Here is a 25,841-nt window from a genome sequence, read left to right on the forward strand (position 1 = left end):
GACCTTGGAAGTGGCTCTACCTCTTGTTGCCTCAGTTTCCATATAGAAGATAATAATAAAAGTGTCTATCTTTTAGGATTGTTGTGAAGATCGATAATTAATGTATACAAAGCTCTTAGGACAGGGTCTTGACTTAATAAATGCCATCTAATTATCAATTGCTTTGACATTACAGAGACCCTGAAAGCAACCAGAGACTGTGGAGGGAAGGACAGAAGGTGCAAAATCCCTAGCTGGAGATTCAGGAGGAAGAAAATTAACTGGAATTAACAGGAAAGATGGCAGGCTCCCATTCTGCTGCTTACTCTCTGTGTGACCTTGATCAGATTGCAGCTTCGCCTACCCTTTGGTTTGTCTCCTCATGGGTCAGGTGAGGAGTTCAACCAGACTGAGCTGGGACACTGGGCAAAGACCAGGGACCCCCCCCTTAAATGGACTAATGCCCCTGGAGACTCAGAAGACACCCAGCAACACAACCTGGACTAAGGCTGGTGAAGATAACCAGGTAGTTTCACTTAGAACAGGGCTGACCAGCTCATCCCAGATTGCCTGGGGCTTCCCGCATTCTAAGCCTGTAAGTTCTACATTCCCAGATCACAATTGCAGGACAACCAGGATGGTATATCACCTTGATCAGGCCAACCTCTTTCGAAAATTCTGTAATCTAGTTCATCATTTTCCAAGCTTTGCCGTTCACGTTATCATCTTCATGTGTTTTGCCACAGCTATGTGGAACTGTAAAATTACTCAAATACATCTTTTTCAAAAGAATATTTTGCATCATTAGTGAAACAGTCAGGACAAGTCAGGTCAGGTGAGGTAATGAGTAATCCCATAAAACAGAGAGCTGGACTACACATGGAACAGCACTACAACTATAAAAGCCAACCAGCACCTCTGGTCATAAAGAGAAGAAAATCAATGAAAAACATATAATTGTTACTAGATAGAGGTGCTGGTTGAGGACATCTGGTCTTGGGAGGACTTTTGCTCACACTTTGTTGAAAGGGGAGATTATTAAGTATTAAAAACACCAGGAAATGTTTTTCTTTCCATAGAAGGACTGAAAATATAGTAAGTTTATCACTCTGTGATTTCAGGTAATTTAATGTCATGTCTGTCTACCACATAGAATCATCTCCCCAATATCATCATGGCACATGACACATACTCCAAAAGACCAAATCAGGACAAGGTAAAGGTGAGAGGGCAAAGGCCAGTTTGTGCATTTAAATTATCAGCTCTTAGAGGGCACCACTCCCTCTAGGACCGCTCTTACCACTAGTTGATACCCAATCAGACAGACCACCAGCTGTGATGTCCCTCCTGCAGCCATGCTGTCTTTAAGAATCCCCACCTTGTCCCAAAAGCTATTCTACAATAGACCAAGAGGCAGAGCAGAACACCCAAGAGAGGTCCTTGTTCCAACAAGATCAGGTGGGCAGAATTTCAGGAGAGCAACAGCAAAGGACCTGTGACTTTTGGACCTCAACAGCAATCCACCAGCACCCCAAAGCAGGTTAGGAATGACTGAGAAGATTCCTTGTGTGGCTGAAATTTCAAGGGCCTTTGTCAGCACTATTTCTTCCAAAAACTTTAAAAGTGCAAAAAAATGGTTTGCCACCTGAGATTGGCTACCCAGACAAAGGCCAATCTGTCTTGCAGGAGAGCCCCGGCCGGCCACTGGTCTTTCATCTTCCCTTATCCAACTCCCTACTTTCTCCACTCTGGGGCTCAGCTGCTCCCTGTCAGGCCACCTCATCCCCTCTGTGGCCATCTGTGAGCCAGTGACTCCTAATCTATACCACCAGCCCAGCCTGTCTGTCGCCCTCCAGATCCCGCCCAATTTGGACGTCAAGTCGGCACATCTGAAGTTGAACACAGGCTCTGTCCCAAAGCCACACCTCTTCCACTCTCCACTCCTTTGTTCAAACCCAAACCTGTGAGTCCTTGGTGACTGCTCTTCCTCCTTTATCCCCACATTCAACCCTATCAGCTCTATCACTTAAAGGTCTGCAGAATCTAGCCACTGGCCCCTCCCACCTCCTCCAGACCACCCTCATCTTTCCCGGCCTTCGACAGAGGTTTCCAATCGATCCCTCACAGCCACCTTTGCTTCTTCCTAATCCTCTCCCATCCATGGGGCAGATGCCACAAGTGATGTGCTTTTAATATAAATCTCATGTTTGCCTTGTTGGACGTCCTCCAGCTGCATCTTGTTACCTGATCCTCAAGTCCTTACCACAGCCACCAAGGCTCTGGATGACCCCCTGCCTCTGCATGCCCACCTCAACTGGATCCCTCTCTCTCTCTCCAGCCCTACAGATCAGACTTTTCTCAAATCTTCCATGGCTTCAAGTTCAGGGTCTTGTACATGGCTGGAACAGGCTCTCTCCTCCCTTCGCCGAGCTAGCTCCTGTTCATTCCTCAGCACTCAGCTTAGACAGCACTCCACTAATCCCCAGGACAAGATAGGACCCCTTGGTCCCCATACCAACTCCATCACACCCTGAACACTCCAGCCTTTTCCTTCACAACAGTCAGCTCCATGATGGCTCCTGTCCATGAGCCATACCCCATCAGGCTGCATGAAATCAGGGACCCACTCAATCCTTCACCTCGTATTGTGCCCAAGGGAATAGCATAAAGATTCAGAGATAAACTAAATACAGTAACTATGAGAACCACTCCCGAGCCACCTGAGTCCACTACACACATGCACACAAAGAGAGCTGCCTCCTTCTTTCCCCCCACCTTCTGAAGAAAAGGCAGTAGCATTCATTCTGGCTGTAGACAACGAGGTATCTGTAACACCACTGGGAACACTGACAAAAATGTGGCCATGGTGGGTTCACCCAGCTCTCAGGAAGGGATAAGTGTCCGTCACGCTGCATCACACACAGGAAGCGCCTGAGCTGGTGCGATGGCGGCAGCGTGGGATGGCCCAAGTCTTTGGTCTTGGGTTTCTCTTCCTAGTGTATTTATATCCATCCGGAGAAGCCGGTTTGCTTCATTAATGGTGAGGGTATGTCCACCCAAAACAGCCATGCCCTGAATGTATTGAATACCAGGCCTTACATGGGCATCCCCTGCTGCTTTACATGTTGTGGATAAGTGACATACAATGACGGACCGGGGTGAAATGTCCAGTGTTTGTGTTTAAGGGAATGACTGCCGTTCGAATGAGGAGGGAGGATGAGGCCCGGGGTCATTTTGGTGAACTGTGCAGAGACCATTCAAACGTGGCAGCCAAGAATGTAGATTCTCTGTCCAGTGCCTCAAAATAAGAGCCACTCACACATGATAAGTCTTTGTCCTGTGCACCCTTCCAAGCAAATGCATTAACTCATTTCCTCCTCAAGACAGCTCTATGAAGTGGCTGCTATTACCACCATTTTGCAAATGAAGAGGCTGGCCCAGGACGAGAGTAACGTAGCGGAGCTGAAATGCGAGCCAGGCATCCCTGCTCCAGAGCCCAGGAAGAGTTGGGTCCTATGGAGCATCCTTTCAGGCTAACCCAAAGCCAGACCTCGGGCTTGCTGCCAGAAAACTCAGGCCCTGGCCTTGTTTTGATCCTTTCTCTCTTGAGAGTTACAAAGAGGTTGGAGCCACAACCCTGGCCTCAAGGAGCTTATCTACATCTTTGCAGGGAGATCAAACAAGAACACACATGATTTACAATAGCACAAATGGAGTATGAGATGCCGTGAGAGGGATCTAGGTGCAATGGGGTTGGCTATCTGTGAAGAGAGAGTCCTGACACATCTGTGGTCAGATCTGCACCCCTGCCCTGTGCTCGTCAGGTTTTGCAGCTGTGGGTGCATCAGCGACCCCCACAGAATCTCATCTTCCCAACCTATAAAACCCACTCCTATCTCAGGGGTGGCGTAAGGATTAAATGGGAGAAAGTGCCAGGACACTTAGGGGGTGTGTTCGGTGTTCTTTGGCCATTATCACTTCCAGCAAAGGAGTTCAGGATATCACCCTGTGTTCATTCACAAACACACATCGGGGCACCTACTAATAATGTACCAGGCACTGTGCCAGGCACTAAGGATACAAAGAAGAACGAGATATCAACCGAACTCAAAGAGCTCATTGTTCAGAGAAAGGCTGTCATACAGGTTCAGAAAAAGGGGCGGCGTGGGAAGGGTGCCACCAGGCAGGTGGGGGTCTTTTGTCCTGGTAGAAGGAATCAGAGAAGGTGTATGGAGGAGGACGAGGATGAGGGAACGAGTGAGCGCACTGCTGGCAAGTGCAAAGTGACTTCCAGGAGGCAGCTTCTGGGCGTCCCATCTGCTGGCTGCGTGGGTTTCAGGAAAGCGGGATGCGCAGATGGGACTTAGGTCTGGATTCCAGGCAGACAGGTCTCTCCGCCGTTGTGAAAGTCTGCCTTCAGCTCCTGAAGTTTTCTTTATCGCCAGAGTTGACTCCTGACAAGAGAATTAGTGAACACTGAAGCAGGAATCAAAGCAAAGTGGATAATTTGCTATCCATTTTTTATGCAGATTGGGGCTAAAATGGAATTTATGCCTCACCAAAGAGGCACCCAAAAGTGAAGTGAAAGAGGGACAATTATGCAAGTTTTTTTTTTTTTTTTTTTTCTTCCTTCCAAGTGTCTCCTCTGTAGAATCCTCCAGATCTGTCTCCCTGGAGCGGTTCACCCTCCAGAAAATATGACACTATATTTCCTGCTCTTGTTTGTTAACACTCCCCATTACCAATCCATCTCAGTTTCATGTAACTGCCAGCCGGCATTAACGCCCTCCTCCTCGCTGAGGCAGAAAATAGAAAAGGAAGAATTCAGCAGAATTTCCCCGGTGGCACCCTCAGCGGCACCAAGATAGCCAGAGCAGAAACCACAATTGGATCCTTATTCCTTCAGCCCAGGAACGCGAAGGACCGGACGGTTTAACCACCTTCTACATTTTCCTGCAAAGAGAGTTGACTTGTTATTTCGGTTGTCTGGGCTCCCTTCTCTGCTACGGAGAAAGATACATTAATTAATTTTTTTTTTTTTTTTTTTTTTAATGTCAGGCAGGAGATGTCGCAGACTTGGGAACTGTCAGTGGGAGCCTGCGGCAATCAGGTAAGCCGCCCAGGGGCGGCTGCGACGGAGACACACTGACCCCTAGTGGCCGGTCGAGCCCTCGCAGCTCTGAGCCCGCTTGGCTTCCCGCCGCAGCCGCTCCACAAAATCTCTCCTGCCACAGAGCTGAGTGTGTGCGGGCCGGCGCGGTGTGGCCAACGCCGTGTCTCCACCGCCCGCCCTGGCACACGCACGCACGCACACCACGTCCAGGCAGGGATCTCTTACATGAGGAGTTCGTGGGAAAAGCTGGCAGTGCCCAGCATGACACGGCTGAGGGGGCAGAAGGCAGCTGACATTCGCAAGGACCGCCCTCGTCCCAGGGGCTGCACGCAGTTACCCCACCCGGAGCCTCAGAGTAGCCCTGATGGACGGATTTACAAACTGAGGCTCAACTGCTAAGTGGCTTGCCCACGTCACCCGCCTAGTGTTTGTTTTGATTTTAATAAATAAATATTTTCATAGGACTTACCTGTCAGGCATTCTTCGAGCATTTGACCCACCTCAAAATGACTCGTGTGCAAACTTCATCACCACCCTGTGCGGTAAGAATTACTGTGACCTCCATTTCACAGATGAGGCAGTTGAGGCTCAGGGAGGTTACTGACCAGTGAGCATTGTTCGGGCCTTAAACTTCGGCAGTCTGGTTTAAGAGGGCTCGCAGCAGTGCACTGGGCTGTGGGTACCACGGATCCTAGCAAAGAGGAGACCAGAATTCTACTCTGCTCCCAAAGGCCTCCAGACCCTGAGCGCTTCCCATGTTCCTCCTCTTTTTTTTTTTTTTTTTTTTTTGAGTCAGAGTCTCACTAAGTTGCTGGGCCTGGCTCTGAACTTTCAGTCCTCCTGCCTCAGCCTCCGGGGTGGCTGTCCTCCTTTATTCTCTAAGGATGAAGGGCTGGCTTATGCGGTGCAGAAGAGGGGGCCGTGATTCCAGTTGTCACACAAGGAGGGAACCCCCTGAATACCCCGCTCACCTTCAGAGCCTCGTGCCTGACACGTTGGGCGCTGAGTGCAAGCTCAGCTGGATGGGCCTCGAAGAGGGGATCCTCCTGGAGCACACCCCTGAGCACCAACACACAGGCCATGCTCTCCATGAGCACCAGGGGAAAGCGATTTTCAAACACACCTGTGCTGGACCTTCAGGTGAACCTGACACTGAGCATCCTTTACCCCACCTGGATGTAATCAGTACCGTCTGAAATGTGTGCGCCCCTCTTCATTTTATCTGATTTGAGTTCCATGGTAGCCCCCACGAAGTAGGTTCAACCAGCCTCCATTTTAACATGAGAAAACAGAGGCCTTTTCCAAAGGGGATAAGGGACTTGTCTCAAGTTTCCCAACACATGGGCAGAGACCCACGCCCGGTGGCTTCCTGGCTCCGAAGCCGCTGCCTTCCCACGCTGTCACCAGGACCCTCACACAGGGTAAGCCCAGCCCCTGCCGTCCCCCGCCCCTTCCCTCAGCAGTGCCAGGAGCTGAGCGGGCTGGCTCCCGCCCGCAGGCCTTGGCCCGAGCCAGCCCCCTCAGCCCGAAATGCCCTTCCTGTACATGGATCTTCACGCGGTTGGCTCCTTCCTGTCATTCCGGTGTCAGCTCAAGTGTCACCTCCTCCGAAAAGCCTTCCCCGTCCACCAGCCCAAAATAGCCTTCCAGTCACTGTCTGTTGCCTCACCGTCTTATTTACTTCCCAGCAGTTATTCCTCCCCGTGAGGCCTTGGTTGGTTACCATCGTTACCTGCCGCCCGTGCATAACAACGACTCAGGCCTCCCGGTGCCAGGCGCGTTTCCAGTCTCACCTACCCTAAGTCATTTCCTCCTCATGACCACCTTTCACCGCAGACTCTTCTGCTATCCCTGCTGTACAGAAGAGGAAACGGAGGCAGGACACGTGCGGTGACTTGGTAAGCTGCGCTCTGGTCACCACCAAAATATCAGCCCTTCAACTACAAAAAGACAACAAAATTCACATGGGCAAAGGACTTAAGTGGATAATTCTCCAAAAAAGTTATAGAAGTGGCCAATGTGCACACGTGAAGATGCTCAAACTTGTTCGTTGCAGGAAAATGCAAATGAAAATCACAGGAAGATACCCTTTTCTATCCACTAGAATGGCTTAATTTCTTTTTTTCTTTTTCTTTTTTTTTCTTGTCTTTCTTTTTTCTTTTTTAGTGGTTTTGGTTTTTTTGTTTGTTTGTTTGGTCCTCAGGAAAAAAAGGTAACAAGAATTGCAGGCACGCACCCTAACAACACATTGGCAAGGATATAAGCGATTGTAACCTTCATGTATTGCTGGTGGGAATGTGACATGGGGCAGCTGCTGTGGGAAACAGTTTAACAGTTCCTCAAAAAGTTAAATAGAGAATTACCATCTGATCCAACCGTTCTTGTCTTGGTCTGTACCCAAAGGAACTGAAAACAAGTACTCAAACAAAAACTTGTGCCTATGTGTTCACAGTCATACTACTCTCAAGAGCTAAATGTGGAAACAACCAAAAAGCCCTTCAGCCAAAAAACTGATGAACAAAATGTAGTATGTCCACTCAAAGGAATATTAAACAGCCATGAAAATGACCGTAATACTGATACATGCTGCAACTTAATACCCTTACAGACAGAAACTAAGGGAAAGAAGGCAGATGCAAACACACAGACACATAGTGTTTCAATTTATATGAAATATCCAAGACAGGCCAATCCACAGACAAAGTAGATTGGTGTTTCCCGGGGACTATAGAGAGAGGAACGTGGGGAGTAACTAAACCACACACAAAAATGAATTGTCTGTTTTATCAACTGAAAAATCTCTGGAGCAGAGGTTTGCATTGTGTCAGGTGAGTTCACAGGTGTGAGGGGAGGATCACTGGGCTCTGTGAGCTCCATGGAGTTAGACCTGTGTTCTGATTTGAAGTTGGTTTCCTGCCTCCACCCCCATCTGTTTCCCTGGGTCCAAACTCCTTCCCAAGGTCTGCGAGGCCTGTAGAGCTGGCACCTTTCTCCCAGCAGTGACGAGTATTCAGGTGAGGCCATGCTGGGCTTCTAAAAGCTCCTGCAACAAACCAGCTCCTTCCCTGCCTCTGCCCGCAGCAGCTCTTACCAGTGCGTCCTGCACCACCCAGCCCATGCTCACCCTTGCCTACCCTTCACTCCCAGCCCAGCTCCCTCGTTGAGCTAGCCCCTTCTCCCAGCCCTGCTCCCTCGTTGAGCTAGCCCCTTCGCAGTCACTGGAAACGCCCCTCTAGGAAGTTGTCCCCGAGGCACACAAGGAGGGGTGTGCTTATGTCCCACCCATCCGTTGTGCTTCCTGACATCCTCCACACAATGTGTCCGTCCACCGCTGGCCCTGCTGCCAGTGGACGTCCCACCAGGGAGGACTGTCCGTCTGGTTCACACTGGGTTCCCAGTGCCTGGCCCTCAGGGAGTTAACGCGAGAAAGGACAGATAGTCTCCATGAGCTGGACCCAGAAACCAAGACCCCAAACGCCCAGCGTCCAGCATGGGGCACTGTCCCTGATGGAAAGCTGCAGGAGGAGGGTGAGAAGAGGGCTAGACCCAAGTCCAGGTGGCCTGCTAAAGGTCACAGAGCTTCTCCCTGGGCCCCCAGGGCCTTCCCACCTCTCTTCTGCCTGGCAGACTGCTACCAAACTCCCCCTTCCCCCGGTCAAATGGCACTTTCCCTCCAAGCCTCTCTTCATTATGCATTTCTTTTTTTTTTTTTTTTTTCCTTTGCGGTGCTGGGGATTTGAACCCAGGGCCTTGTGCTTGTGGGGCAAGCACTCTACCAACTGAACTATCTCCTCAGCCCCCAAGCCTCTCTTCAGAGAAGGAGTTCAGAACTTCCTCTGTGACATCAGGCACCACGCTGCACTTGGAGGCTGGTGGACGGAGCCAGGAGAGAATCCGCAGTTCAACAACTTAGATATTCATCGAGTGCCACCTGTGTGCCTCATCCAGAGCTGGGCCTGAAGGTATGATGCCCAGAGGCCATCCAGGCCCAGGCTGCTGCCCTAGCAGAGGAACACCCCCTGACCAGCTCCTGCATGCCAGCCTCTGAGATGGGCACTTTCTCTTGACCCACGGGAAGCAACACAACTCCCAGTTAATACCAGGGGCTCTAAGTCAAATCACTTCCTAATTTGGTGACTTTGTGACTCTGGATATGTTATTACACCTCAAGGGGTCCCATCTGTGAAATAGGGCTAATAATGATATCTACCATACAAGGCTATTGTGCAGCTTAAATGAATTAACACAGTGGAGCCCTTTGGTGAGATGTCGGGCACATTTTAAGTGCTCAGTAAAGTGCCAACAGTTATGTAATAACCCTCACAGTCTGGAGGCCAATATTATTATCACAATAAAGGTGGGGAGATCAACAGACTCCGAGGTTAAGTGACTCACCTAGTCACATGGCTCAGTACAAGATTAGGTTGTAATTAGAATCTGAACCTTTCCCCAAAACTCAGTCCTTAAACTACAGCCCACCAGCCAAACCCAGTCACAGACGTATGTCTGCTTGCTGTCTGTGGCTGCTTTACAGAGACAGCAGCAGAGTGTCAACCACAGAGCCCTGGGGCCTGTGAGACAAAGATACTTACTACCAGGGCCTTTGCAGAAGCCGCTGCCAACCCTGACCTGCAATACAGGCACCCTCCCCAATGAGTTCACTTGAACTGGGGGCTTAGTCATCTTCCAATCCCTGGAAAGACAAACACGCTTCCGTGCATGGGGCTCAGTGCTGGTTAAACGAAGTAGGAAATGCAATTCCCCCCGAGTGTCACATCCATCCTTTCTGATCCCAAACCCAGGCCATCGGAGCCAAAGGTCTCTGCCGGAAAGTCTCTGCTGGTTTCTGAAAGCACAATGTCAATCAGTCAGCGCTCCAGGGGCCCAGATCCTTCTCCTTCATGTGGCTCGAAGACCTGAGGCCTGCCTCCCACTGGAGACGCCTCGGAGAAACTGTTTCTGTTGCACCACAGAAACTTCCCAAGAGGGACACCTCTGGGTACAATCGAAATACAAAAAAAAAAAAAAAATTAATTAATTAATAGTGTTCCTAAACAGACCAGGATAACCAACTAGAAACATAATTTTTCAAGTCCACCTATAATTTTTAAAATCCTGTAAGGCATGTAGGACTAATGTTAATAAAAGATATGTATCATCTTTATAAAGAAAATTATAAAATGCTAGCTATAGACATTAAAAATGACCTACATAAGTGCATAGGCCATGTTCATAGACAGGAAGATTCAATAATGAAAAGGCCAAAACTCTTCTTTAAGTAGGGAGGCAAACGCGCTTCACTTCTCCCCTAAATGAAAAGTTTCTAAAAAAGTAAAAGGAGAGCTGGGCCCAGCGGTGCACACCTGTAATCCTAGAGGCTGAGACAGGAGGAGCTCAAGTTTAAAGCCAGGCTCAGTAACTTAGCGAGAACCTGTCTCAAAATATAAAATAAAAAGTGGGTGAGGATGTGTCTCGGTGGTTAAGTGCCCCTGGGTTCAGTCCCTGGTACCAATCAATCAATGGAGAGAGATGGGATTTTTCTTGATTTAATTAAAAAATGTCCAAGGTTTTTTAAATAGTAATAACTAGTTTCATGGAGTGCTTCCTAAATAAAGTAATTATTATAACATCTATTATTTCCGTTTTATAAAAAAAGGGAACTGAGGCCCAGAGAGGTTACTCAGCTTGTCCAAGGACACACAGTAAGTCTGTGGTGGAGCCAGGACCGGTATGCAGGATGGTCCTTAACACCGTTGCTCTGTCTCCTGCCTTCTGAGAAGCTGCTGTGAGTTGGAGGAAGGTGGGGTTGCAGCAAGCACATGGTCAGGGAACTGCAAGGTGCTCTGGGAAGGCACATCTTGTGTCCCGGGGGAAAGCAGCTGAGAACCAGGCTCCATCCATGTGGCTGGTCAGGGTTCTCCTCTGTTCCTCTGGGGAACTTACACCCTGATGCATGAGCCACACCCAGGCTCCCTAGAACCTCAAGGAAGCTTCTTTCTTGGCCTGCATGCTGGTCCCTGGCTCCCTCTCTCCTCTCTTTTGGAATCTGTCTCAATCCTTGCATTCTGACCCACATGCACAATATTCGGCCCTTGCTTTTGTAAAACACTATGAGACACAGGCGAGGAGGTGTCCTGAGCCTTCTGCCTGCTGCTGCTTTCTGTACCCTGGGCAAGTCCCTGTGTCACATGTCAGAGCCCATGGAGCATGTCTGGCACCCAGCTGATGCCCCTGATAGGTAAGGGATGCAGGGAGCCCAGCGAAGACACATCCTCAGTCCTCAGGAGCTTGGCTCGAGAAAAGCACTTAATCAGTGCAGAGAGATCCCAGACTCAGGGCAGAGGCAGAGTGCTGGGGGCAGGGGCGGCTCAGAGGAGGGAGAGGCTTCTTAGGTTCACATTCCAGCTCCAACACCCTCCAGCTGAATGAACTGTAACAAGCTACTTAACGATAATGACCTCCCCAAAGACATCCATGTCCTAAAGCTGGAACCTGTGAGTATGTCACCTTATGGGGCAATGGGGAATGAGAGGTGCAGGTGGAACTGAGGAGTTAGTCGCCCACCCGAAGATGGAGAGATTATCCCAGGCTACCCGAAGGGCCAAATGTGATCACAGCGGTCCTTGAAAGTGGAAGAGGAAGGCAGAAGAGGAAGTCAGAGTGACACGAGGTGACAGACACTCACCTCACCACCGCGGGCCTGGAGCTAAGAAACACAGCCTCTGGAAGCTGGAAGGTCAGGAAACATTCACCCCCAGAACCTCCAGAAAGGATCATAGCCCACAGACACCCTGATCTTAAACCAGTGAGACACACATTGGACTTCTGACATACAGAATGCAAATTAATGAATTCGTATTGTTTTAAGCCTCTAAGTAATTTGGTCCAGTTAAAATAGAAAAACTAATATGCTACCTAAACCTCGGTTTCCTCATCTGTAAATTGGGGATAATAACCTATCTGGTGCATAGAGAAAATATGATGTTAAATGAGGTGATCTGTTTTTAAAAATAGATTTTGTTTCCTAGTAAGCATAAAATAACTGTTGGTATGATTCTTGTCAACCTAAATATCAGAGAGAGTTTCTCCAAAGAACAGTGTTATTTATTTGGGAAATGCATGACAATGGGAATACACATGCCCAGGTAAACTCAGCCCTGTTGGGAGAGGTCCAGGCAAGGAAGAGTTTTTTAAAGACAAAAAACAAGGAGGGTTACAATAGATATTTCAAAACAGCAGCCCTCAGTCACAATGATTAATAACAATAGTGGTATCCGTCCAAGGTTGAACAGTTGCTGAGTGAATGTTCTTTTTTTTTTAGCTGTCAATAGACATTTATTAATTCATTTATTTATTCATTCATTCATTTATATTATATGTGGTGCTGAGATGGAACCTAGTGCCTCACATATGCTAGGCAAGTGCTCTACCACTGAGCTACAACCCCAGCCTTGCAGAAGTACTTTTTAAATAAGCTTTGGTGGCCTCTATGCAAGCTCATGGTCTGGTGGTCTTTTGTGATAATTACTACCAGGCAATCCTTCCTTCATAACCTCCCAGCTTCATTTACATTTTTTTTTTTTTTTTTTTGCTAGGGTTGACACAAGCAACTCCATCTTTATTCTGACAACTTTCATATTCCTTTCACGTGATTATTAGAGGGTCAGCAAATTTCTCCCTCAACGAACCCACCCAACCTCCCTGGGGACAGGCCCTCCTCTGTGGGCAGGCATCCCTCTTTACCCTTTTCTGAGGCTGCCAGATTCTACGTTCCCTGGAACCATTCAGCCCACCTTTCGTTGGTCTTTGATTGTCCCTTCCCTGGTCCTGAGGGCAGGTGAGATGATGGGACCCAGGAGCAGCACCCCACTTTCCGAAGGAAATGCCTCCTTTGCTAAAAGACTAGGGTGTGTACCTGGTATTGAGATATGGTCCTATTTTTCAGAGTTGACCTTGAGCACGTTTTCTCTTTTATTAAAAAAAAAAGGATGAACCATGCGCAAAATTGGTAGGTGTTCATATATTCATCCATCCCTTCATGTATTCAAATACCAGGAAGTTTTCCAATTCTGGATGTATGAAAATAAACGAGGCAAAATTTTTTTTTAATTTTTTAAAATAAAAATAAAAAATAAATAGATACACAAGGGGGGGGGGATCTCCACTCCTCTTCTTATAGGGAAAGAAAAGTGACATCACAGAGAGCAGATTTAACACCAAGGTTTTATTAGCACAGAAAAGAGAGGGAGGAAAGGCGACCAAAACCTCAGTGGCCCCCTGTGGTGTGGTCCACTCCTCTGCCCCAGCTCCCCCTCTACAGGACCCACCGGTCGCTCCAGGGATGACCTGGCTCTGCCCACACTTAAGAACAGGCAGGAAGGCCTGCAGAGGCTCTGCACCTCGCGCTGTCAGTTCTGATGGCCTCTGCAGGTCAGTACGGTGAAGCGGGATAGGCACTCGGCGTTCACCCCCAAAGCAACCCTTGGCTTAGCCACGAGGGCCCCGAGTCCACGAGGCGTGAAGACAACCATCTCTGTCATTCAAAATCAAATGGAAGAGGAGCTTTGCCCAGTTGCAGTCTTATCTAGGTCATTGCTTATCAAAACGCTGGCTGGAGAAGAAGAAAATGATGTTAGGATGATGGTGGTGGAGGAGGGGAGGAGAACGCTAGGCAGCTGTCACTTCCGGAGCACCTCATCATGGGCAGGCAGCTGTCACTTCCGGAGCACCTCATCATGGGCCCCGGGCAGCTCAGGTTTGACTTGCACTGACTTTTCTTTTTCTTTTTCTTTCTGGCTGTACTTGGGATTGAGCCCAGGAGTGCTCCACCACTGAGCCACATCCCCAGCCCTTTTTATTTTTTACTTTGAGACAAGGCATCTCTAGGTTGCCCAGGCCAGCCTTGAACTTGGGATCCTCCTGCCTCTGCCTCCCCAATCGCTGGGATGACAGGTGTGCACCACCAGGGTTCATTGACTTTTTAGTCTCAGAATCGCCACCAGGAGTAGCATTCCTGTCCTCCCTTTGTCCTCAGAGAGAAGCAGGCATTTTTTTTTCCATTCAGTGACGAGGGGACTCCAGATCTGAAAAGTGTTTGACCCCAGATTGTAAGCTGCCCCCTGCCTCCAGCCACGGCCTCCTCATCTTCCTGTATGTGGTACCTATGTGTGCAGGAGCCAGGACCCTGGCTCCCAGCAGGCTCTGTCCTGCTGAGAGAGACCTCACTGGCCCTGGGAGAGGCTTCCGTGGGTTCGCACAGTTCAGAAACCTCTCCCTTCACCTGCCTCATGCAACGGAAATAAGGGCTTCCATTTAAAGAGTCCCTCACTGAGCACTGGGCTCCACGGGCATCCTTATTCCATTCACAGAAGCAGAAACGGAGACACAGAGAAGCGAGGCAACTTGCCAAGGGACACAGGAAGGGGAATCCCACTCTGGCCAGGGCCAGAGTTTGAGCCTCTAACTTTTCCACTCTTCTGATCTGTTTTCTGGAAAAAGCCAAAAGAGAGCTTCCTACGATGGAAGACAAAGGTCCTTGGTGCAGGGGAGGCAGCACCTGGGTGTCAGGAGACATCCCAGGGACACCAGGATGCCCACCCCAGAACAGCTCCCAAGGGTGGGAGGACTGGAAGAGGGATGTCCTCGCAACCCCAACCTCCAAACATGCAGCCTCTATCCCACTCTGAGCAGAGGATTCGCTCCCCCTCAAGGGTGCTTTCCAGGCAGGACCAAGCATTAAGGTCCACATATGGCTCGCAGGACTTGGAGTTGTCAGAAGACATGGGCCTGCCAGTCCCTGCCTCGCCTGGGACCCTCATCTGCTCAGTTAGCTCCTCCATCCCTATACTGACACCTGGGCTGGGGTGGGGGTAAGAGGGGCAAATGAGAGGACCTTTGTGCGAGCACACTGGAAGTCACAGAGTGATCCTCTGAGGGAACTGTCCCTGTCCTGATTCACAGTTCCACAAAGTAAACAACAAAGAAACAAGATCGCTCTTAAACACAACCTACCCAGTTACATCCTGTCCTGCTCGGTCCATGAAAATGGCAGAAAGAACAGAATTCTCTGGGCTTCACCTCTGATGGGATTTTGTGACCTCATCTAACAGGATTTGGAAAAGCGGGGGAGGATCTGGGGACAGAAGGACAGTCCAGGAGAAGCAACCTGCCTCATCCAGGACCATGGGAACAGAGGTGGGGTGCACGGGGTGTGCTGGGAACGCCAGGTGGCCTGCAGCAGGTGGCCCAGGAGAGCCGGCCAGGGGAGAAAGGAGGTGGAGGGCGGCCTGCTGTGGGTAGGCAGTGGGGGCTGGGAGAGTGACCGGGGAAGAAGTACTGGTCCTGGCGACAGCAGGAATGGACATGCCACAGGTCAAGCCCACAGATGCTGACCCCATCTGGAGACCCCACCTGGAGACACCAGAGTCACAACAGTCCAGACGTGGATTTCAGGGTCTCATCCCTCCCTCTTTGGGATCTCTTGGTGGCTGAGCAGCCTCCCCTACGTTCCCCAGGGCTCCTCTCACCTGGCTCCCGTCTGGCTCCCGTCTATCTCTCCGGCCTTGTTCTGCTTCCCTACAACCCAGAAGCAGCTCCCAGTTGGCTCCTGGCACCGTGTCCCAGAAGCCCTCCCAGGCTGTTCCATGCTGTCCACAGCTACCCCTCTCCTACAGAAGCCAGGGACATACCAGGCTGGCCCGCGCCCCTTACACCGGGTGGACCCTGTTCCTGTCGCAGTGGGGCTTGCAGTGAGGGTTCAGCCAGTGTTCTAGAAACTGCTCCTCGGCACGGTGCTCCAGGGCCAGCAGGTGGTGCATGTACTCCTGGAGGGACACACAGCAGTGAAGGGAGGCGACACCCACAGCAACCATGACCGCTGAACTGCCTGTGTGCACCCAATGGCCGTGCTTCCCGAGGGCACAGCTTGGCCAGGGGAGGGGAGGAGGACAGACAGGGAGGAAAATCCACCCGCCAGACCCACGTCTCTCAGTGGGGAAGACCAGTCAGGCCTACCAACAAAGGGGATGCAATAAAGAAGGTCCCCATTGCTGAGAGGTGTGTCCCCAGGGGACCCAAGCTGGTTGGTGGAGTGCAACCGGGAGTCACCATTCTGGAAGATGCTTGGTGGCCTGCAGTCCAGGAACTTCACTCCTGATTGGTTACAACTCTACTAGACATACACAAACTTTTTTCTTGTCATTATTCCCTAAACAACACAAATTTATACAATAGCATTTACATTGAATTAGGGATTGTGAGTCACCTAAGGATAATATAGAATATACCAAAACACGTGCAATAGCTTATATGAAAAGTATAAGCTATTTTTGCATAAAGGACTTGAGCATCCTAAAATTTTGGTACGGACATGAGATTCTGGAACCAAGCCCTCAGGGATACCTAGGGGTGACAGTACTTGTAAAGCCAGCAGGTGGGGGCAGCTCCTTGTGGCTCTGCCACCTCCACTCTTTCCTCACATCAGGAAAGCCCCCTCCTTCCCTGTCCATAGCTGTCATTTAGTCTTTGTTAACCTCTGAGCCTCTCTGGAATCGCAATTTCTCCCTCAGATGGTTCACCTGAAGAAACTGCAAAGAAGGGACCACTCACAGCCATGTAAGCTGGGTTACCGGTGCCATTGTAGACCATTCCAGCACCCAAGGCCCAGCAATAGAGGGAGCCAGGACCACACCCAGGCCTGCAGGGCCCAGGATGCAGAAGGGCTAGAGGATCCCAGGAGAGCTGGAGCCATGACCCAGGAGGTGGGTGGCTCTGGTCTTAGAGGGATTCAGCGTCTGCCCAGCAGGGCACAGCAGGGAACAAATACCCCAACCTCTCTCACCTCTTGCCCTCAGGCTTCTACAGAACCCAATCAGAAGCCAGCCAGCATCCTGGGTGCTTTAATTGTGGGATGCACGCCATTGCAAAGTATACACGAAACAGAGCCACATAAACATTATTTAGGTACCCAAAACAGCAAGCCACTAATCAGGAAAGTGACATTCACCTTGGGAGAAAGCAGACACCTGGGTAACATGGTATTTATGACACGATTAAATTATTTTGGTATGTTTCTACAGCAGAAAAAAAAATCTTAAATCATGGAAACCCTCCTAAGGGCCAAATTTAGAACTTTGAGTTTGTGTGTTTCTAGAATGTTCTCAAGGAACTCTGCATTCTCTCTTAAATATAGTCATGAGAAAAGAAAAAAGAATGGGCAGCCGAATGCATGAGGAAGTCTCCAACTTTCCTGAGTTTTTTTCTTTCTCCCACGCAGTTTGAATTTGGTTTGGTTATCGTGTTGTTTGTATTTATCTCATCGAAATACACTGGGGGTCTTGGCAGGGAGTCTCTGGGTCAGCTGGGGTGGAGGGCAGATGGTGAGAGAGCCCCTCGTGGGACCCCACAGTGATTCCCCGGCTGCTTGCAGGACGTCTGTGAATTTGGGGCTGAGTTCCCGCCCTGCCCTGGGAGTCTCTGATGAAGACTTGGAAGAGATGAAAGGCAGCATGGGTCTTGAGAGGAAAGACTACCCGGCACTCAGTTCCAGTTGTTCAGCTACTCTGTGGACCCAGCACACTGCAGGAAGCCCTGTTCTCTTCTCCTTGCCTACCCGTTTGCCTGGCGATGTGGTATAGACACTTCGGGGTCTGGGTCTCCTTCAGAACCAAACCCTGCCAATATTGTTTTACCTCTCCAGCCTCAATTTGCCCATCTGCAGAATGGGGGTAAAGTAATGCATTGCTAAGATTAAATGAGAGGACACAAAGTTCAGTGCCAAGTAAATAGCCTGCATTCACTCCTCCAGATCCATTCTCTCTCCCTGTTCAGCTGGCCCTGTGACCATCATCACCAGAGATGCCCTTGTCTTGTGGCTTCCAATTGGATTTGATCAGTGGGAGGCACCAGCAGGAAGCTGGGGGACAGAGGCCAAGGTATTTAATGCTCTGGCCCCTCCAGAGGAGCCGCAGCGGTTAGCTGCGTCACCCTCCTCAAGGTCACCACTCCTGGAAACTGCCTTCTCTAGCTCCAGGAACTATCCCCAGTCCTCACTCCTCCTTGCCTAGGGGTTCTTAGCCCCAGATCCTTTATCATTCTTGTTGGTTTCCCTGAATTCTATCCACATCTCTGTAAATATCTCTTTATTTAATTTTCCTAAGTTCCCCAGTTTCCTGACTGGGGATCTGATGTTCCAGGGCTTTGGCACATTCCTGGTGCATAGTTGGAATCCAATACATGTTAGCCATTCATTTTAGTTACCATCAGATAAGGAAGGTCTGAGTACACTTTGAGGAGAGCATCTTTTTCAGGAAATGGTACACAGGCAAATTTCAGTAATGGCTTATTGAATTAAAGACAGAGCAGCCTTCCTCACAGTGTGATCTATACTCCCCTGAGGATTCATGAGGCCTAAATTATTTTTAGAATAATACTCAGACCTAATTTGCCTTCTTGCTGTATCAGATCTGAACTGATGTGCCAAAGGAGCAGAGTGTGAATTGACACAGGAATCTCAGCAATGGTACCTACAGTGCTAATGGCCATTGGATTCTTCAACACCACATCCTGAAAGCACCAGTTCCCCAGAAGAAAGTGACCCATGGAACTAGCTCTGTTGGTGACACCTTGAAAATGAACCAGCAATCTGTTACTCAAGGAAAATGATTGACAGTATTTGTTGAGATATAATTTGAGCTCTCTTCAGGAAATGAGAATTTTGAAAACTTGCATCCGCTAACATAAGCTTGACGGTTTCCCAATCTTAATGATCTTACTGATGATCTTACTGATGAGATACTAACAAGATCACCAGCAATACACAGTCCCTTTTGCAATTAGATGCTCATGTGCATCCTTCTTCATTTGATCCCGTTCTCCTCAGCCAAATATCCAGTCAGTGTTTTGTTTTGTTTTGTTTTGTTTTGATTTGTTTCATATTTTAAGAGATAGGGGTCTTGCTATATTACCTAGACTGGTCTTGAACTCCTGATCTCAAGTGATCATCCCACGTCAGCCACCTGAGTAGCTGGGACTATAGGTTCGTGCCATCTCTTCTGGCCCAGAAAGTTTTTTGACGGCAGTAATCGGGGTACACCTAGTGCACGTCTTAGCAACTGACACAAAGTAGGACCTCAGTACAACTCATTAGAGAAATATAGAAATGAGCAAATTAATAAAAGAAGTGTTTTTTTCTCTGTAATCTTACTAAATCGCAATCTCCTCTACACCTGTATGAATCTGCTTATTGTACTGGCCCACACCATAGGTACATAAACAGCATCCAAAAGGAATATCTCTCTCACACTACTAAACAGCAGCCGAAATCATCATTGAAGAAAAACAACCAAAACAGACACACACAGAGAAAAAGAAAGAAACCAGCATTGGTTTCCATGACATTTCACTATTTATTTAAAATGTTAGGAAAAAGAATATGCCAGAAAGACCTAAAAGCAGTCATTAGTCAAAAACGAAAAGCCAAACTGCAAATCTGCTAAAAACCACAAATTCAACAATTGCATTGGCTGGGTTAGAAATGACCCAGCATTAATGATAATCTCAAATGTTCCTGGACTGAGAAAGAAAGGGTAGATGGAAAATGGATTTTAATTTCTTCGGATTCCTTTCTGGGGGGGCGGTATTAAATGAAACAAAAACCAATATTTGTGTTTCATGTCAAATGCCAATTGTAATAATTTACGTAAATAATTCCCCAGTAAATTAGAATGGAAATTAGAAGTAGACCCTTGTTATGGCGCTGGAGAGTTGCGATAATGAAATTAAACACGCACCGAAACTGGATCTAAGCCGAGAATCATGAAGTGGATAATCTATCAAGGCAGAAATTTTTTCCAAAAGGCAAAATTCTTCCTGTGACATTTGGGCAGAATTAGAAGTCCATCAACATTTGGAAAAACTATTTTGCTCATTAGTAAAAGCAAGGTAAGCACAGAGCCTGCAGAGTGGCTTAGAACTGAACTGCATGGGACCCGCCCCCCAAGACTCCGCCCACCGTTCCAGCAGGCAGGTCAGGGCAGGGCATTTTACATCCCTGCCACTGCAAACCATCTTTGAGATCATGGGGAACAAAAGGGTAACGGGTTACTCCAAACATTTGTCAAGGGGCTGAACACAAAGGCATATTTTACAAAGACTACTTATATCAAAGCTCATATGATTTATATTTGCCCAACAAATATATTCCTTAAAGGAACAGAGGCCAAAATGGCAAGCTTCCTAGGAAGCCGTAACCCCAGGGTATGCAAGTTCTTATGAACGCCATCACAAAAGACATCTCTTTAAAGAATCTTCATGGCTCACCCCAATGCCGGGCAGATATTCTCTTCCCTAAAATCTGGGAAGAGTAGGAGAGGTTTAATGAGTTTAAGTGAGGCAATAGAAAAGACTTCTTTGAAATAACCTGCAGTTCCTAGGGGGAGAATCGTGTCCCACAAACACTCCCCCTGGAGAGAAGCAGAGACAGTGAAAAATAAATAAATAAGTAAGTAAGTACTAAGCATTTAGTACTGAGCGTTTGGTGCTAGGGACCCAGAAGTGAAACAAATGGTCCATCTCTTGGAGCAATTTAGAGCAGTGTATTAGGGGGAGACATAAAATTGTCAAAAAGAGCAATCTTGTGCTGCAAGTGCTTTGCCAGAGTGGTGTTCTGACTCACTGGGGGGAAGAGAGGCAGAAGGAAGCCCCCTCAAACAGGGCATCATTTAAAGTGAGCCCCTCTGGGTGACAAGGGTTAACCAGCGGAGGCAAGCAGGTGCCATGAGAGAGGACTCGGAAACACACCGTCATCCCAGAGAGCTGCATCTCTTCCCAGCTGCCCTGGGTCAGTGAATGGCACTGTGCTGTCCACACGGAACCCTGCAAGTCTTTTTTTCTTCCTGCCCTCCCTCTCTGCACCCTCTCCTCCTGCCCCAGCTAGAGCCACTGGTCTCCAATTCAGCACCATGATCTTGTGCCCATCATAGCTTCACCCTAAAATCCCTACTAGAACATTCTACCGGATGACAGGAATATAAAATGTCAGAACTCTTTTGCAAAATCATTTGATAATAGATACTAAAACCTTTTTGAAGCATCCGTATCCTTGGACTTAACAACCTATCTCCTAGAAATTTATTCATAGCAAAGCATTTTATGTTAAAAAAAAAAAATGAGGTGTTGTTCATGGTAGAAAAATATTGACAACGAGGGAGTAATAAATGGGAATAAATCAGTAAAATTATGGTTATACATATTCTATAAAAATATGAAGAAATGTGTGTATTAGAGTATTAAGAGAAAAGTCAGGAAACAAAACTATAGATGCTCTTCTTAAAAAATATACAAAGAAATACACACACACACACACACACACACGTAGAAATACGTTCTCAAGTGCCAATGCCCTTTAGGGAAAGAAAGTAGAACTATAACTGATTTTCTTTTCTTCTTTTGACTCTTTTCGAATTCCATTTTTTCTACAATAAATGTATTTCAATTTTTTTAATTATACAAATAATACCCAAGCACACTGTGTTTAAAATTCCCACACCAGATGTGAAGTTCACTAGACCACCACCAGCAGTCCTTCTCGGTGAGGTGATAAGGTTACCAGTCACCTGATCATCTCTCTGGACCTTTTTCTAGAAATATACATGCATGTGAATGCTCCCATATAAATAGTGAATAGCATTGTTTTGAGGCTTAGTACAACACTCCCTCCTTCTCCATGGGAGATACAGTCCAATACCCAGAGTGGATACCTAAAAACTGTGACTAGTGCTGAGCCCTATATATACTGTTTTTTCCTATACATGCATACCTATGATAAATTTTTTAAAATATTTTTGTTAATGCATTACAGTTATACGTAAGAGTGGAGTTCATTTTGACATAATCATATATGCATGGAATATTATTTGTTCCATTTCAGTCCCCAGTACTTCCTCTTCCCCCTCTTCCCCCCCTTCCTCTACTCTGTTGAACTTTCTTCTATTTATTTATTGTCTTTTAATTGGTGCTTTATAGATATACATAAAGGTAGAATTCACTGGATGTATTCACATATGTATATAGCATAATTTGGTCAATTTCATTCTGCAGTTCCTGTGATAAAATTAATTTAATAAAATAAAATTTAATCTGGACCCAGTAGAAAATCAGTTAGTAATAACTAGTAAGTAAGTAGTTAGTAATTAGTAATAAATAACAATAAAATAGAGCAATTACAATATACAGAAGTGAAAGTTAGGTGAATGTGATCTTTTCCCCTCTCTCAAAAAAAGAAAAAATTTTTTTTACAGTGCTGGAGATGGAACCCAGAGGCTCAGGTATGCCAGGCCACATTCCCATCTCCCAAAATGTGTTATTGTACTGAATTCACCCTTCTTCTTACTTGTTTTGTTTTGATTTTGCCCTTTTTTGTGGTGCTGGGGATCAAATCCAGGGCCTCCCACTGCCCTAGCCCTACCCTTCTGGTGATGAGGAAACAAAACTCTAGATGATCCAATGCCTACCTGAGGAGATGAGGGGAGGGAAAGGACATAGCATGGTGACATAATGCTAGGCTACTACCTAAGTCTTAGGTGAAGATGAACAGGCACTGTGCACCACAGCCGTGTCTGCGGTCCTTTGTTACAGCAGCTTTAGGAAACTAATACCCTGAGTGATAGATGTGGAAAATGAAAAATCCCCAGGATACTGCGGCCTGGGAGAGGGGAGTGAAATGAAGGCCCTGGACTGACAGGCTTCATCTCCCAAGACAAATATTTTCCAGGTGCCGGCTGCAGACAGGGAGGAGGTGTTTTATCACCCCTGGAGTAAACTCCTCTAGGAGGCAGCATCTCCTTCAAAGTAAGTCCTTCCAGTCACTGCCCATGGACCCCCACACCCAAAAAAGTTCAAATTCCCAGGTACCCAAGGAAACTGATATGCACTAGACCACTCCTCAAAATAACCTGTATAAACCCAGTTCCTTTCTTTATCTGCTGGCTCACTTTCCACCAGGAAAGTGGGTCCACAGGCACCATTTCATCCCTGCATCCCCTGTTCCTGTGTGAAACTTCGTTCCTGAGTAAACAGCTGGGATGACCTGTGAGGTTTGCGTCCAGCCCGGTCTTTCTGTGCTAACAGTAAATGTCTTAGACTACCTTGTAGGCGCTACTATTTATGGGGCACCTACTGTGTCTCTTCTCTCCTAAAATCCTTAAAAAACCAACAAGACAGTGTCATTAGGTCCATTCTACAGAGGAGGGTTACATACTTTCGCAAAGCAGGGCTGGGATCCTAGGTCAGGACTGCTGAGCTCAACACTCTTAACTGCTGGTTCCACTGATTCTTGTCACGTAGGCTCCTACAGCACCCTTACCCCACTTACTTTTTTTTTTAAATTTTTTAGTTGTAGATGGACACCATACCTTAATTTTATTTATTCATATGGGGTGCTGTAGATGGAACCCAGTGCCTCACACGTGGTTGGCAAGCGCTTCACCACTGAGCCACAACCCCAGTCCCCTCTTACTCTTGATCATACTTCCTTGTTGATCTTGTCTGCATGGAGAGGAGGAAGATAGGAGACCAGCCTGGTCCACAGAGACACTTCCCAGACATCCTGACCTGGCTGAGTCACTGCAACTTACCTTCTGGGACAGAAATACCAAGAATGCCTGGACTGCTTCATCCATGGGAGGCACCCAGCCAGGCCAGAACTGGATTGAGAAGAGCAAGACAGAGCCTAACAGCAGTCACAAAAGGAAAGCAAGAAAGGGTGAACCAGAAAGCCTAGGCAGGTGGACACTGTGAAGCCACAGAGAAGAGCTGAGGCCGAAGACCAAAATCAGAGGGACAGGTCAGGGCAGAACCCCACAGGGCAGAACCCCAATGGACAGACCATTATGGGCCAAGGATGCTGGTCCAGTCTGCCTGGGGCCCATGAAGAAGAAGGTGCCATTGGAGTCAGTGAAAAGGAAGAGTTCCTAGCAACACGTCAGGGTAACACTCCACAGCCCACTCAGCTTCCCGGGGCTCCACGGTCAGCCCCGCCATCTCTATTTCAAATGCCCTGTTCACAATAGACAAGTGGAGCGGGCACCTCCAGGACAGACAAACACAGGTAAAAGATTGAGAATGCACCTGTACTATACTTGGGACGGTAACAGAAATCCCACCCTGCAGGCCACACCAGGACCAGCACCCCGTTTAGTTTCCGAGGGAATGAGCATCCAGCAGATAGCATTTTCTTCAAAATTAACCAGGGCCAACACTCACCCGCATGGGCTCATCAGGGAATCCAGGTTTGCTTGGCCTATCCTGTCGCCGGGATCTCAGGAGCTGCTTGGCCTGTTTTTCGGTCAGAATCGGGGAGGCCTCTGAAAATGTCAGGAAGGTGCCTGAGGGACTTTCAGGAGTTCATGCTCCATGTCCACAGTCCCAGGCAAAGTGTTTGCAAGTTTAACTTTGGTTAAAATACAAAACTTCTCTCTGAGGAACCTGTCCCAAAGGACATGGTGTTCCAGAAGGCTCAGAAAAGAATTTTAAATTGTTTCTCATTAACAATTTAAGTCAGAGAAAAAGCTGGACGATTTGAAACTACCTATTTCAATGGCCCATTCCTCTAAAAATGAGCATTAACTGAATAAATATATTTTAAGACATTTTCTCCAGTTCTCTGGTCTGTGTTTCTCTTAAGTTCCTTCTGGTAGAATTTTCTTTTTTTAAAATCCTTCATAGACAAAAATCAAGTTGAAAGTTGTTACTGGACGATTCCCAGTGACAATGAGACTGTGTTAAACTCAGAATCCAAGTGTATCAGATTTGGGTGCTCTCATGTGAATTCTCAAAGAATTTAAAGATTTATCAGCATTTTCTGAGAATGAATTCTCAAATACATGAAGACTTTAGAAAAAAATCTTTTTGTTATGAAAATGATTTTAGAAGCCTGATCTTATAGGAAAAAGAGGAAAGAAAGAAAGAGAGAAAGAGAAAGAGAGAGAGAGAAGAGAAAGAAAGAGAGAGAGAGAAGAGAAAGAGAGAAAGAAAAAGAAAGAGAGAAAGAAAGAAAGAAAGAGAAAGAAAGAAAGAAAAGAAGGAGGGAGGGAGGAGGAAGGGAAAGAATTGAAATATCTATACCATGTACACTAATATACTACTTGAAATGAAACACTATTTCAAAAGTACCCAAACACACTGTTATTCCAGGTTATTATGGTGTGCCCACCTGCCAAGAAAGCCAGTATGGTGATAGCAAGCAGGAACAGCGCTGGGTTCCTCATCCTGCCCGACTTCTCTCCTGCGGCTGAATGAATCCTCCTGAGCCGGGCCAGCCTACTTGTAGGAAGCCAAGTCAGTCAGTCTCAATGCTCCTTGATGCTCCCACTAATAAGACTTGCCACGTGATGCTAAATGGGTCTGACTCTCAGTTTGTAAAAACAACCGACCGCTAAAATGTTTTCCTCTGAATTCCGGTGATTTTTCATCCTGAGGAAGGAAATTATCCCTCTGTCATGTGACTTCCAGACCTTGTCCTGGAGAAGAAGTTACCCACAATATTCATTTCAACAAACTATCCAGGACGTTCTAAAGTCGTTTACGATTATTTATCTGTAGATTTGGTATGTGTTCCTGTTTCCCTGAGTATTAATCACCTCTTACATTTGCATATTTTAGGATATTTTTCCAAAGTCCATTTACCAATCTAAAAAGTTGTTTTGTTTTCTTTTTTCAGCTGATTTTAGAACCAGAGAGTCCAGGGCTCAAG

General features: G+C 47.4%; 1 protein-coding gene across 2 annotated transcripts; it reads right to left on the bottom strand.

The window, feature by feature from the left end:
- Positions 1–4,102: 4,102 nt before the first annotated feature.
- LOC306658515 (uncharacterized protein C17orf67) lies at positions 4,103–25,544 on the bottom strand. Of its 2 annotated transcripts, none has more exons than XM_079135569.1 (4): positions 25,302–25,544; positions 24,353–24,453; positions 15,781–15,915; positions 4,103–4,433 (listed from the first exon to the last, which is right to left on the bottom strand). In XM_079135569.1, exons 1-3 carry the CDS (start codon positions 25,354–25,356, stop codon positions 15,799–15,801), a joined length of 273 nt encoding a protein of 90 aa, XP_078991695.1. In that variant the 5' UTR covers positions 25,357–25,544; the 3' UTR covers positions 4,103–4,433; positions 15,781–15,798. The 2 variants fall into 2 exon arrangements, with proteins under 2 accessions (XP_078991695.1, XP_078991694.1); XM_079135568.1 differs by lacking the exon at positions 4,103–4,433 and adding an exon at positions 13,322–13,703.
- Positions 25,545–25,841: the final 297 nt, after the last annotated feature.

The sequence above is a fragment of the Sciurus vulgaris genome (assembly GCF_902686455.1).
Source record: "Sciurus vulgaris genome assembly, chromosome: 3".
Taxonomy (NCBI): Eukaryota; Metazoa; Chordata; class Mammalia; order Rodentia; family Sciuridae; genus Sciurus; species Sciurus vulgaris.

Bases quoted from the DNA above. Each gene is read 5' to 3' on its own strand.
- LOC306658515 (XM_079135569.1), bottom strand. From the start codon at position 25,356: ATGAGGAACCCAGCGCTGTTCCTGCTTGCTATCACCATACTGGCTTTC. The intron at 24,454-25,301 runs GTGGGCACACCA...TGACATTTTCAG, and splicing joins CATACTGGCTTTCTTGGCAG to AGGCCTCCCCGATTCTGACC. The intron at 15,916-24,352 runs GTGAGTGTTGGC...GTGTCCCTCCAG, and splicing joins TCCCTGATGAGCCCATGCGG to GAGTACATGCACCACCTGCT.